This window comes from Rhinatrema bivittatum, chromosome 13 (genome assembly GCF_901001135.1).
Source record: "Rhinatrema bivittatum chromosome 13, aRhiBiv1.1, whole genome shotgun sequence".
NCBI classification, from domain to species: Eukaryota; Metazoa; Chordata; class Amphibia; order Gymnophiona; family Rhinatrematidae; genus Rhinatrema; species Rhinatrema bivittatum.
The window spans coordinates 83,060,013-83,072,663 of NC_042627.1; the positions used below are offsets into that span (position 1 = coordinate 83,060,013).

The 12,651-nt window shown below is 47.9% G+C and overlaps 1 protein-coding gene across 1 annotated transcript in view; it reads right to left on the bottom strand.

Annotated features, from left to right (window-relative positions):
• The window catches only part of WDR76 (WD repeat domain 76), a 54,951-nt gene that overhangs the window by 9,198 nt on the left and 33,102 nt on the right, over positions 1 to 12,651 (bottom strand). The window contains exons 6-10 of the mRNA XM_029575864.1: positions 12,116 to 12,162; positions 11,873 to 12,026; positions 11,281 to 11,427; positions 1,657 to 1,874; positions 2 to 154 (exon numbers count right to left, since the gene is read on the bottom strand). Coding sequence (XP_029431724.1) covers positions 2 to 154; positions 1,657 to 1,874; positions 11,281 to 11,427; positions 11,873 to 12,026; positions 12,116 to 12,162 — 719 coding nt within the window. The remainder of the gene's footprint in view (position 1; positions 155 to 1,656; positions 1,875 to 11,280; positions 11,428 to 11,872; positions 12,027 to 12,115; positions 12,163 to 12,651) is intronic.

The window sequence follows — 12,651 nt, forward strand, 5'->3', positions numbered from 1 at the left end:
CCTAAGCTGGTCGTCTGCACAGGTGGTGACAACTCTGTTCCCAGTAGCAGGAGAGAAAAAGGCAGATGCAACACTCTTCGTATGGTCTGACAGAGACCACACTGGCTTACTGTCTTTTGGTTTCAAGTGTCTGACGTCATAAAGGGAAACGCTCCTGCAATATAAACATACATTCGCTATTCTGCATTGCTTTCCATTTCAAGGGAACCATACAACACAAGAATATCAGGGTTCTGCTAACATTTCAGGGAGCACAGAGTGCTACATTTTCCAGGATTCAGATGAATGTAAATTATAAACCAAACTGATGTTAGTGCCAGATTTCATCAGCATAAGGACCTGCAACTAGTCGTGCCTTCAGTCAACTCTGGATATAAAGTGACGCCTTTTCTGAACTCTGACACAGTCTCAATGGCAGCGAGGGGGACCATGGTGCTTGATAGCAGACCTGGTCCCGGACACTGGAGGTTGCTGTCACAAGGTGCACAATGACTCCTGTGCCATAGGCATCTGTGGGCGTGAAGTCCCTTACGGCATCGAGGGCAGTCATGCACCCCGATAGCATTTAGGGCATCCTGGCACCTCGACAGCATCAAGGCTGACCATGGTATTCAATGGCAGTTCTGGTCCCCGACATAGAACTGACATCAGTGCGTCAGATCAATGGTGCAATGTGCACGGGCAACCATTACTCATCGTGGCACCGAAGGTGCAGCAGCAATCTGCTTGCCTAGGCTGCTGCTCACCCTCTCTTACAAGGAGATTGAACTGCCATCGCCAGCCAGCAGGAGGGGAGGCTACATGGTCCAGGCTCCTGCCCGTGGAGACAAGTTCCTTTTAATGTGGGGAGGATGAGCTCTCCCCTTACAAGAACAGTGTGGTCCTCGATCTCTGCACTGTCTGAACCTCCACCGATGCCGACCGATCGGTGAAATGACATGGAACTCCTGCCTGGGTAGAACTCAGGCAAGTCCCCAGGCTCAGCGGCCTACACAGATCACCCATGGACTGCATTCTGTCAGTCCTGCCAGCACCTGACAAAGGTACAAAAACAGACAGAGCAAGCAGAGGCCACCGATGCTAAACTGAAGGTGCAGTACTTTTTTTTTTTCCCCAATACGGGATAGAAATAGACTGAGCATAGGCAGCTGTAGTCAGAGTCCCCTCAGTCGTTTTTCCGCAGAGCCGTGTGGCTGTGGGAGCCATTTCTCATGGTGTTCAGCTTTGCTCTCTCCTCAGTTTTTGTAAGTTATTTTTTTTCTAGAGCTGCAGCTTTTTTCTTCCCTTTTCCTTACAGTAGTTTTATTTTTTTTTCTTTCCTCTGACTGCCAGCCACATGCTGGGCCTTAGTCGCTGTGCAGCTCCTACTATTTGGAACTCTTTTCCAGAAACACAACTAATAGACATTTAAATCTACGTTGAAAACATTTTGGTTTAAACAGGCCGTGGCTATGCAATGGGTTTGGCACACTTCATGATCCAGGACTATTGTCCTCTCTTTGTTTTCTGGCGATCGTCCTACATGTTTGTATTATGCACATTATTTTGTACGTCGCTAAGGCTTTGTGTAAGTGATTAATAAATTAGTCGAGGCACTTGCACAAGCCGACTGAAGAGAAATGGAAAGAGGCTTCAGCAGGGGCACTGTGCACTCACTCTGCTCCAGCTGTCAAGATGTAGTGCCGACGGGCAGGGTGCACATGCACAGTGCGGACAATCTTAGAAGCAATCTGTCCCCAGAGCTCATGAGAGGTCCCGGGAGTCCTCCTGTCCACCACCACCACATCTGCATCCCAGTGTCCCACAATCAGAGTGGAACCGTCCTCAGAGAGGAAATCAAAGGAAGACAAACTGGCTCCTTGGGTTCGGTACACCTAGGCAGAAAGACAAAATTGACTGTTACTATAAAACTAGTTATGCACTCTCCTCCGCTCCATATTCTCTTCTTTGCATTTTTTCTAAAAGCTTTGCAACAAGCAGTGCACTAATTCCAAGCCTCAGGCCTCGCCGTTCCACTACTACTTTCTAGTCCTTTTACAAATCTTGGCTGAGATATCTCAGATCGTGGCTGTGCATTATTATTGCTACGCAGGGGAGTAAGCAAGGGCCCAGGGTAAACCAGAAAGCGATGCTCCTGCTACTCCGGGCTGCCGCAGGGGGACAGATAATGGCCAGAGACACGGAGTTGCCAGAGGGGTAAATCCACTTTTCTCCCCCTCACCGGGCTCTTTCCATCCATTCTGTGCCACCCCCTTCTCCGGCTTTCAGCACTTATTTCTCTGCTTTTCAGTATTCATCACATTTGCCCATTTCTTGCCACCAACATTTTCTATTCCTATCTTTGTGTTGGATTTTTTACATTTTCTATTTCAATCTGTCCCCCAAAATTTCACAAATCCACACATAATCCTGGGGTCAAAACTTGAATATTGGATCCCTTTACCAGCTAAAATCTAGCTGGACTGAAAAAAAAAGAGAGAAAGAAAAAAAAATAGAAGGCGTTCCAGGGCAGGCCTAGGTTATGTGGATAACTTAGCCATATACAAGTGAAAGCTGAGGAAACCTTCCACCTGCCTCACAGCAAGTCTAAAGTTATCCAGTCTTGTCTGCCACTTAACCAAGTATCTTCAAAACGGCCCGGCCAGGCCAAGCCAGGCCAGGACCCCCGCCCCCCACACACATCCTCCAAACTCCTTCTCAAGTGGCTATAAATAGTGGTGCATGGTCCACAGGTCGGAGACCCCCACCCCCCTACCCTCCACATCTTTGCTCTTGCTCCTCTCCCAAAGGACCCCGCACCTCCTCCTCAGATTTTCTTTTTTTTAACCCCCCAGCTGGGGGCGAGGTATTTTAGGACCTGCCCCCACACGTCCAGCATTGCTCTAAGACACCAAAGGTGCCTGAAGACACAGAAACACACAAACAAATCTCTAGGCCAAGAGCCCAATCAAGACATAACTTCAGCATCTGGGCAGGACACAGCCAGTTCTGCTCATCACTACCGCCAACAGTGTCCTCGAGTTAGCTGAAAGCATGAAAACCTCCACAGGGCCTGCCCGAGAGAGAGCAGATTCTGTATCTTCCCCTTATTCTTGCCCATAGCCACAGAAATAGCTGGAGAAAGACGACTCTGAATCCCTCCGTCCAGCTGCATCTACCAGTGCACACCAGACAACCTCCCTCTGGGCTGTTTATCTTTTGCCTACAACATAAAAACCTAAGAATTGCCATCCTCTCTCCGACAGTGGCAGGTCCAGATCGCAAGTACCCAACGGACCCCATAAAACAGATCTAATTCCAGTTACTCTGTCCCAGGGATAGAGGAGAGTTGCTTACCTGCAACAGGTGTTCTCCCAGGACAGCAGGATACAAGTCCTCACGCATGGGTGACAGATGGAGCCCGGCACGGAAAACTTGTGTCAAAATGTCTAGAACTTTGACTGGCACAACTGAGCTTGCCCAGCAATGCCACAATCCACATGGGGTCCCTCTTCAGTCTCCTAACACAGAATTACAAATAAAACTAAAAAAAATAGGAGAAACCCAACTCTACGGGCTGGCAGGTGGGTTTCCTGAGGACTAACATCCTGCTGTCCTCAGAGAACACCTGTTACAGGTAAGCAACTCTTCCTTCTCCGAGGACAAGCAGGATGGTGGTCCTCACACATGGATGAATCCCTAGCTCCAGGCTGCTCCCCAGCACAAAAAGGGGACCAACCCTCACCTAACCAGATGACAGGCAAAACACTGGTGCTGTTGGTAACAGAGGGGGAGACAGCCTGAACCCAAACGATGGGTCCTAGATTGAGAGAGTTGGGTTCTCTTATCCCAAACAGGTTCCGGAGGACAGACCGGCCGAACCTACTGTCGCATCAGCCATCCCCATCCAGACAGTAGTGGGATGTGAATGTGTGGAGAGAACTCCACGTCGCAGCCTTGAAGATCTGAGCCACCGATGCTGCCATGGCTCTGACAGAAAATGAAGCTGCTTACCTGTAACAGGTGTTCTAGGACAGCAGGAATGGGTGACATCACATGAAGCCCGGCATGGAGAAGGAAAACTGGTTCTTACCTGCTAATTTTTGTTCCCTGTACGTACCCGGATCAGTCCAGACTCCTGGGTTTATGCATCCCCGCCAGCAGATGGAGACAGAGAAAGTGTCACTGACGCTGCTTGATAAACCCCAGTGCCACCGGCAGTTCTCAGTATTTCTCTGTCTCCAGCAGATGGTGGATGGTGCTAAACCTGCACTTCTGTGGTTTGGGCAGTTTTTGTTTATGAGCCTTCCTCCCGGGGGTCTGCAGAGAAGCGCCTTTTACAGAGAGAGGCAATTTATACAGAATCCTAAGGGGCTCTACCCTGACCGGTCGAGGCGGGCGAGCCAGGGGGTCTGGGACCTCTGAGTGCTCGACCTTTGTGCCCGTGGGGATCTGGTGGTCCAGATCCCTCCCATTCACGAGGCCGCTCTGCTGGCTGCAAGCTCCGATACCCCCCTTTTCTTTCTCTCTAAAAGAGGCACTCTACTCTTTTATATTGCAGGTCTAGGCTGATGCCTCTATAATAAAGGTTTTGTTAATTAAAAAAACCCCAGAAGCAGAAATTTTGAGCACAGGCAAAACTTCTTGTGCGAGTGGCTTCCTCCTCCTTTCAGGCTTTGGTGGGGTCTGATCTTGGAGCAAGGTAGGTTTATTTCTGGCACAGGCAGTCACCCTCTCCGCTGCAATGACCTGTGGCTCTGCTCGTGTGCAGCTCAATCAGCAGGGCCTTTGTGTGGGGTGGGCTTGGCTGAGGGTCCGCAGGGGGCAGAATGGCGTCGGGGCTCTTCTGCGGTCGAGTTGTTCGCTCAGCACGGCTCTGGCCAGGGTCCTGATCTTTCCTCTTTTCACGCAGGAACAGCGGCCATTTTCTTTTCCTTGTCGGAGGTTTCCGCACCGCGGGTGAGGGGTGGGGGGAGAGTGGGACGCTCCCCCATGCCTGTTCCGACTCCGGCCTCGATCAGGGAGATGGGGAGGAGGAAGTAAGGCATAGGTTACTGGTTCCCAGCTCCCTGCGCGGGGGGCAGACCTGCTGAGGCCTTTCTCTCTGGATTTTCTCCTGCTGCATGATGCCTATTTGGCAAGGCAGCAAGCAGAGTGCAGGTCTCAGTTTTCCAGGACCCTGCCTGTCCACCAGGCCGAAATCCCTTCGGGGGTCCCCAGGCAGCATGGCTCCAGGCTCAGTCAAACCTCCCAGGTCCAGGGGCTGCTCGGTCCTCCTCCTTCTTCAGGTACTGGTCAGGAGGAGTCAGATGTTAAGCTCAAGGTTCCTGGGGACCCCGGAGTGAACCCTGATCAGGATGTCCTGGTCAACCTGGTGGATCCGGGTCGACTGGAATTGTTTGCTCGCTTCAGTCCCTGAGGGGGATGACCCAAAGGTGGTTCGCCTTTTTTGGAAGGACGAACTTGGAGAGAATAAGGCCCTCCGGTTACCAGAGGATAAGCCTAAGGCCAAAAGGTTTCTTCAGGTGCAGTCTCTGTTTCGCTCCGATAGGAGATCAAAACCCTTGAGGGCTACACTCTGTTCTCAGAGGCAGTTCTCTCCTCAGGGTCCATCCTGGGGGCAGTCCTTTCGGAGTGCCCGGAGGCCGTTCCAAGGAGCCACTGGAGGTAAAGTCCTCACAATGAGGCGAGGCTGGTCCACTCCATCGTTCCTATTATAGGAGGTCACCTGACTCAGTTCTACAACGAGTGGACCAGAGTTACACAGGACCAGTGGGTTCTCAGTGTGGTCAGAGACTGCCATGCTTCAGAATTTGCTCAGCCCATTCGCCAACTGTTTCTAATTTCCCCCTGCGGTCCCATGAGCAAGAAGTCAGTGGTATGGGAGACCCTAGATCATCTCCAATGCCTGGGGCCAGTAATTTCAGTTCCCTCGGCGGAAGTTCTCAAGGGAAGATATTCCATCGATTTTGTGGTCTCGAAGGAGGGCATGTTTCATCCGATTCTCGATTTGAAAAAGGTAAATGCAGCGCTCAAGGTGCCCCACTTCCGGATGGAGACCTTGCGGTCAGTGATAGCGGTTCACAAGGGTGAGTTTCTGGCTTCACTGGATCTCATCCAGGCCTATCTCCACTTTCCCATCCATCCGGACTTGCAGCATTTTCTCTGCTTCATGATTCTGGAACAGCATTTTCAGTTTCAGGCCCTTCCTTTCGGTCTGGCCATGGCCCCACACGCTTTCACCAAGGTGATGGTGGTGGTAGCAGCGGCGCTGCGGAGAGAAGGTGTTCTAGTGCACCCATATCCGGACAACTGGCTTATCAAAGCGAAGTCTGAGGCCCTTTGTTGCCAACTGGTTCATAAGAGTCTCGATCTTCTCCAGTCCCTCGGCTGGGTAGTGAACGTGGCAAAGAGTCACTTGATCCTGACACTATCTTTGGAGTATCTGGGTGCTCGGTTCGACACCTTGGTCGGCAGAGTGTATCTTTCGGAGGAGAGAGTATTGAAACTGCAGAGTCGGGTTCCCGATTGTTGCAGTTACTTGTTCCCAAGGTCTGGGTTTATTTGCAGGTCCTATTGCAAGAAGAGGCAAGATCATTTAAGGAAATATTTTGAGAAGAAATATTAGCACCTCTGAGGGGCAGAAAATACAACAGGAGACAAAGCCACAGATATTGATAGAGACAGAGGAAGAAACAGATGACGGTCTCACTCCCAGAAGTTAAAACATCTCTGTCCAGAATGGGAGATGGCAAAACTCCTTATGTTCCCTCCAAGAAAGATCCAGTACTTGAAGTCTCTCCTGAGCCCAATCTCTCTTCTATCCCTGAATTACCAGTAACAAGGCCCTGAGGGAGAGAAGCCACAGAGGATGCAGAAACATTAAGGGGCTGTGAAGGAGGATTACAATCTTCAGGGGTAAGAAGGCACCCATTGCTCAGGGGAGATACCAATGGAAGTCCATTTGGTCTACTCCCAAGAGCTTCCCTGATGTGGCTGGTAGATGGGAGTAACCCCAGAAACCAAAGCAGTAGATAACACTGCAGATGACATGTTCTCTCCCTTTCTTTTCTTACCCATATGGTAGCCAAAAACAAAATATTTACTTGTTTGATCTGGGAGATGAGATCTTCTTACTGAAGACTGTTAGGTCCCACTGGGTTCCCACAGGGCTCCCCAAGGGGCTCACAAGGGACAGGCTCCTTATGTTCGCTCCTTGGGCTGCGTGCCGATGGCAGCGCGCCTTAAACCAGCTTGATTTTACGCAGCCAGACGCAGTGATGACGACATCGGCGAGGAGGAGTCAGCAGCTTCCCTGCACCTGCCTGAGTTCAGCGTCTGTGTAGGGCAGCTTCTCACCTCCTCAGGTCTCCCCAGTACACAAACTATTTTAAAGGAGCAGTGTGCCAAAAACAAACATTCTCCCAACTGCCAGACACCCATGGAGGCAAAACAAGGGGGAAGTAGACAAACTGGGGAAGAGGCTGAGACAAAGATTGCCTTACTCTTCTGGAAGAGAATCAGCTCCTTTCAGAGGGAGAAGGCTCTTTGCCTTCACCTCTCAACCTCCCTCTGTAAGTGGCCACTACAACAGGGGTAAACTCAACTGAGGGAGGGAGACCTGTCACCTCATGAGGCCCCCCCCCCCCCCCCGACCCATCCCACTCCTGACAGACCTACGATTGCATGTCCACCATCTGCTGGAGATGGAGAATACTGGCAGTGTAGTGCGATATATGAGTGTAACATCTGCGAATGAGTTGAGCTCCATCTCCACCTGCTGGTTGGCGTGTGTAAACCCAACTGGACTGGCCTGCCTGGATGAAGAGGAAGCAGTCATTTATGGCATCTAAAAATTAACTCTCTAGCATATCCCGATGAGACACTGACCCAATCAATACTGGGGTAACTGAAATCTCTCACAGTTACTCACATCATACGACGGACCCGGACCAAGCAGTGAAGGGTTAACATCGTATGTTTGCACTTGGAGCAAGATTTGAATGGCTCTTCCTGTAGCTGCATTTAAAAAGGTTTGGACACGTTCCTGGAGGAAAAGTCCATAAACCATTAAGGTGAAATTGCAGAAATCCACTTCTTATCCCTGGGATAAGCAGCTTGGAATCTATCGACCTTTTGTGGGTTCCTCCCAAGTACTTGTGACCTGGATTGGCCACTGTTGGAAACAGGATACTGGGCTTGATGGACCTTTAGCGTGACTCAGTATGGCAAGTCTTATGCCCTACAAAGAATATGTAAAATATGCAACACAATAGTTAGCAATCAAAAAATCCTGATGTTAATGTCAGCAGTTTCATTCCAAAACTGATAGGAACAGAGGAGCATTGAATTTTATTGCTGAAACTGATTTTGACCTATTTAAAATTGTTCCTATACCAAATTGGATTCCCTCGCAACCATGTTTATATGTTTTGTAGGCAATGCTATATATAAGTTTGGGCTAACTTTGCGATGCCGAGAACAGTGAACTTACTCATTCCAATTCATGACTGCAGTTACTCTGAGCAGGGACTGAGGGGGGTGGGGAGAAGGCTGGGTAATTAAGGGGTAAAATAATGGGGAGACTTGGTGGACAGAGATAGCAAAAAAGATGGCTGTTTGGCTTGTTTTGAAGGCCCAGTTAAAATTCTTGATTACTGGGTTTGCGCTTTGATCCTGGGCCATGTTTGTATCTGTCTAAATATGGTATTGTTAGAATTTATACATTGTCTGTCTGTATTCTCCTCAATACCAGGTTTGCAATTACACTGCTGATATTATCATTAGGAACTTCTGGTCACTATATGAGTTATCAGACCATAAGACTATTTGTAACACTGCTGATATTATCATCAGGAACTTCTGGTCACTATATGAGTTATCAGACCATAAGACTATTTGCAACACTGCTGATATTATCATCAGGAACTTCTGGTCACTATATGAGTTATCAGACCATAAGACTATTTGTAACACTGCTGATATTATCATCAGGAACCTTTGGTCACTATATGAGTTATCAGACCATAAGACTATTTGTAACACTGCTGATATTATCATCAGGAACTTCTGGTCACTATATGAGTTATCAGACCATAAGACTATTTGTAACACTGCTGATATTATCATCAGGAACTTCTGGTCACTATATGAGTTATCAGACCATAAGACTATTTGTAACACTGCTGATATTATCATCAGGAACTTCTGGTCACTATATGAGTTATCAGACCATAAGACTATTTGCAACACTGCTATTATCATCAGGAACTTCTGGTCACTATATGAGTTATCAGACCATAAGACTATTTGTAACACTGCTGATATTATCATCAGGAACCTTTGGTCACTATATGAGTTATCAGACCATAAGACTATTTGCAACACTGCTGATATTATCATCAGGAACTTCTGGTCACTATATGAGTTATCAGACCATAAGACTATTTGCAACACTGCTGATATTATCATCAGGAACCTTTGGTCACTATATGAGTTATCAGACCATAAGACTATTTGCAACACTGCTGATATTATCATCAGGAACTTCTGGTCACTATATGAGTTATCAGACCATAAGACTATTTGCAACACTGCTGATATCATCATCAGGAACCTTTGGTCACTATATGAGTTATCAGACCATAAGACTATTTGCAACACTGCTGATATTATCATCAGGAACCTTTGACCACTATATGAGTTATCAGACCATAAGACTATTTGCAACACTGCTGATATTATCATCAGGAACCTTTGACCACTATATGAGTTATCAGACCATAAGACTATTTGCAACACTGCTGATATTATCATCAGGAACCTTTGACCACTATATGAGTTATCAGACCATAAGACTATTTGCAACACTGCTGATATTATCATCAGGAACTTCTGGTCACTATATGAGTTATCAGACCATAAGACTATTTGCAACACTGCTGATATTATCATCAGGAACTTCTGGTCACTATATGAGTTATCAGACCATAAGACTATTTGCAACACTGCTGATATTATCATCAGGAACTTCTGGTCGCTATATGAGTTATCAGACCATAAGACTATTTGCAACACTGCTGATATTATCATCAGGAACTTCTGGTCACTATATGAGTTATCAGACCATAAGACTATTTGCAACACTGCTGATATTATCATCAGGAACCTTTGGTCACTATATGAGTTATCAGACCATAAGACTATTTGCAACACACTATTGCTTCTCGTTAAGTCTCAAGTCCTGACATTACAAAAATGAAGAAAAATAAGATAAACATGAGGGGGGAAAACCATTTTTTTAAAAAGGAGATTTTGCCAAATTAAATTAAAACCTGGGAAAGGAAAATCAGGAAAAACAAATCTAAGGGAAATATCAGCAAACAGAAAGACAGCAAAGTCCTTATGCTACAGGGAAGAAAAACAACGGACATCCATGCATCAGCAGAGGAAGATCTGCACATACTCAGGCTTCTAGATCTTTCTGAGCTTTAAGAGAGCATGTCCATGTGGGCCACTCACATGTGAGGCTGAATTAAGTCCTGCTTGTCTATGGAGAACTTCCAATCTATCAGATCTATTACCTTCTAACATCTCGCCAATATTGCACTCAATGGTATAAAATCAATTATGGCTCAGCCTGACCCCTGTACATAGAGGGGCAGATTTTCAAAGGGTTACGCACGTAAGATATGCACGTAACCCCCGAAAAGCTGCCCCTTCCACCCCCTGCGCGCACCGAGCCTATCTTGCATAGGCTCGGCAGCGCGCACAGGCACCGGGACGTGCGTTAAGTCCCGGGGCTTTCCTGGGGGGGCGTGTCGCGGCCGGTGCGTCATCGGAGGTGTTCCGGGGGCGGGGCTGCAGGCGTGGTTCCAGCCCAGGGGCGTGGCCGCGGCCTCCGGACCAGCCCCCGGAGCGGAACACGGCGCGCCGGCAGCCGGCCCGCGTGCGCAAGTTACGCCTGCCTCGGGCAGGCATAACTTGTAAAATAAAGGTAGGGGGTGGGGGAATTAGTTAGGGCTGGGGGGGGGGGGGGCCGGAAGGAAAGTTCCCTCCGAGGCCGCTCCGATTTTGGAACGGCCTCAGAGGGAATGGAGGATGGCTGCGCGGCTCGGCGCGCGCAGGCTGCCGACCCTTGCAGCGCGTGCATGTTATAAAATCGGGAGTAGATTTGTTCGCGCCGGGTTGTGCGAACAAATCTACTCCCGCGCGCACCTTTTAAAATCTAGCCCAGAGGTATTTGATCACTATAGGCAGAGAATAGCACTCATTCATACAAGGCGATAGAACCTCACTCACCTCATCAAAAACGGCTTGTGTAACATCTCCACAGCGAATGCTCCCGTCATAGCTCAGGGACAACAAATGAGCCATGTTCATTGGAGAAAAGAACAGGGAAGCAACAGGTCGACAATGGGGCTCAAACATAAGCACATTGCTCTGACTCTGCAAAATCAAAGTTTGGAGGAAGTCAAAACATTGCAGGCCATGATTCTGCAGTATTTCCTTAGACGACTAGCATAAAGTATGAACAGAAACCTGGCTTTACTGTTAAAACCTGAAGGGGAGAGGCTGAAAGCAACAGCCCAGTGCAAGTACAAGGGTAGGGGGCAAGGATGCCAAAGCAGACAGCTCTGTGCCAAATACAAGGTAAGTGAAGTGGAGGAAGAGCAGGAGGCTGAAGCCAGGAGTCCAGTCCGAAGTGGTTTGGGGATCAAAGATAGAGCTAATTACTGAATGGCTACGCCTCAAAACTACTTTGGTAGGCAGCAGCTAAGTTTAAACTGCAATGACTCCTTCAATTCTGCATAACTTGCACCTCTTCCTGTCCACCTGCCGCTCAAACAATCCACACATCAGCAACATGAACATTAACCAAACACAGTGTTACCACATCCCAGACTCCAACTTGGCCCCATTTGTCTCCAGCTGCCACCAACGTCCTATTCTCACTGGGGAGGAAGGTCAGAGAGAAGATACGATTCTTCACAACCTTGGCAACACTTCCTTGCTGGAGGCGCATCTTCTTCACATCACCTCTATACCTGTACACCCACAGGAAACAATCATTCACAAAGAAAATTCTCAAAAAAAAAAAGGATTCTCAAAAACTACTAAAGATTTGCAGTATTACCTCTGATAATCAGAAGTCGGCACCTGCTTGATACGGTTTGGCTGAGCCTGAATCATTGGAGAAGAAAGAGTGGAAGGTTAACCCTCTGTATATATTGTGACTGCATCTTTCTGTGCATGAGGAAGGTAGAGAAAGTCTAGAGGAACACACATGAAATAAATCCAGTTCCTTACTAGTTTCCATGCAGTCCCTGAAGGAAAAACTGCATTAAAAAAACAAAAACCAGAAAACCTGCAGCAAGATAGAGTGCGTAAGTGGGAGAGAAGAAATCATACCAACATTAACAACTCCCCAAAAGGAAAATGGGTTCTTACTTGCTAATTTTCTCTTTCATTACCACATATTCCAGACAAGTGGGTTTTGTATCCCTACCAGCAGATGGAGGCAGAGAATAAAAGCTTTTCAGACACTGCTATATAAGCGAGTGTGCCACCTGCAGTCCCTCATTATTGACCTGTAACCAAGCCAAGATGAATACCCGCAAAAATTAACCTAACTCCACTTCCAAGGCAAGCAGGGAAAAAGGTTGGAACCTC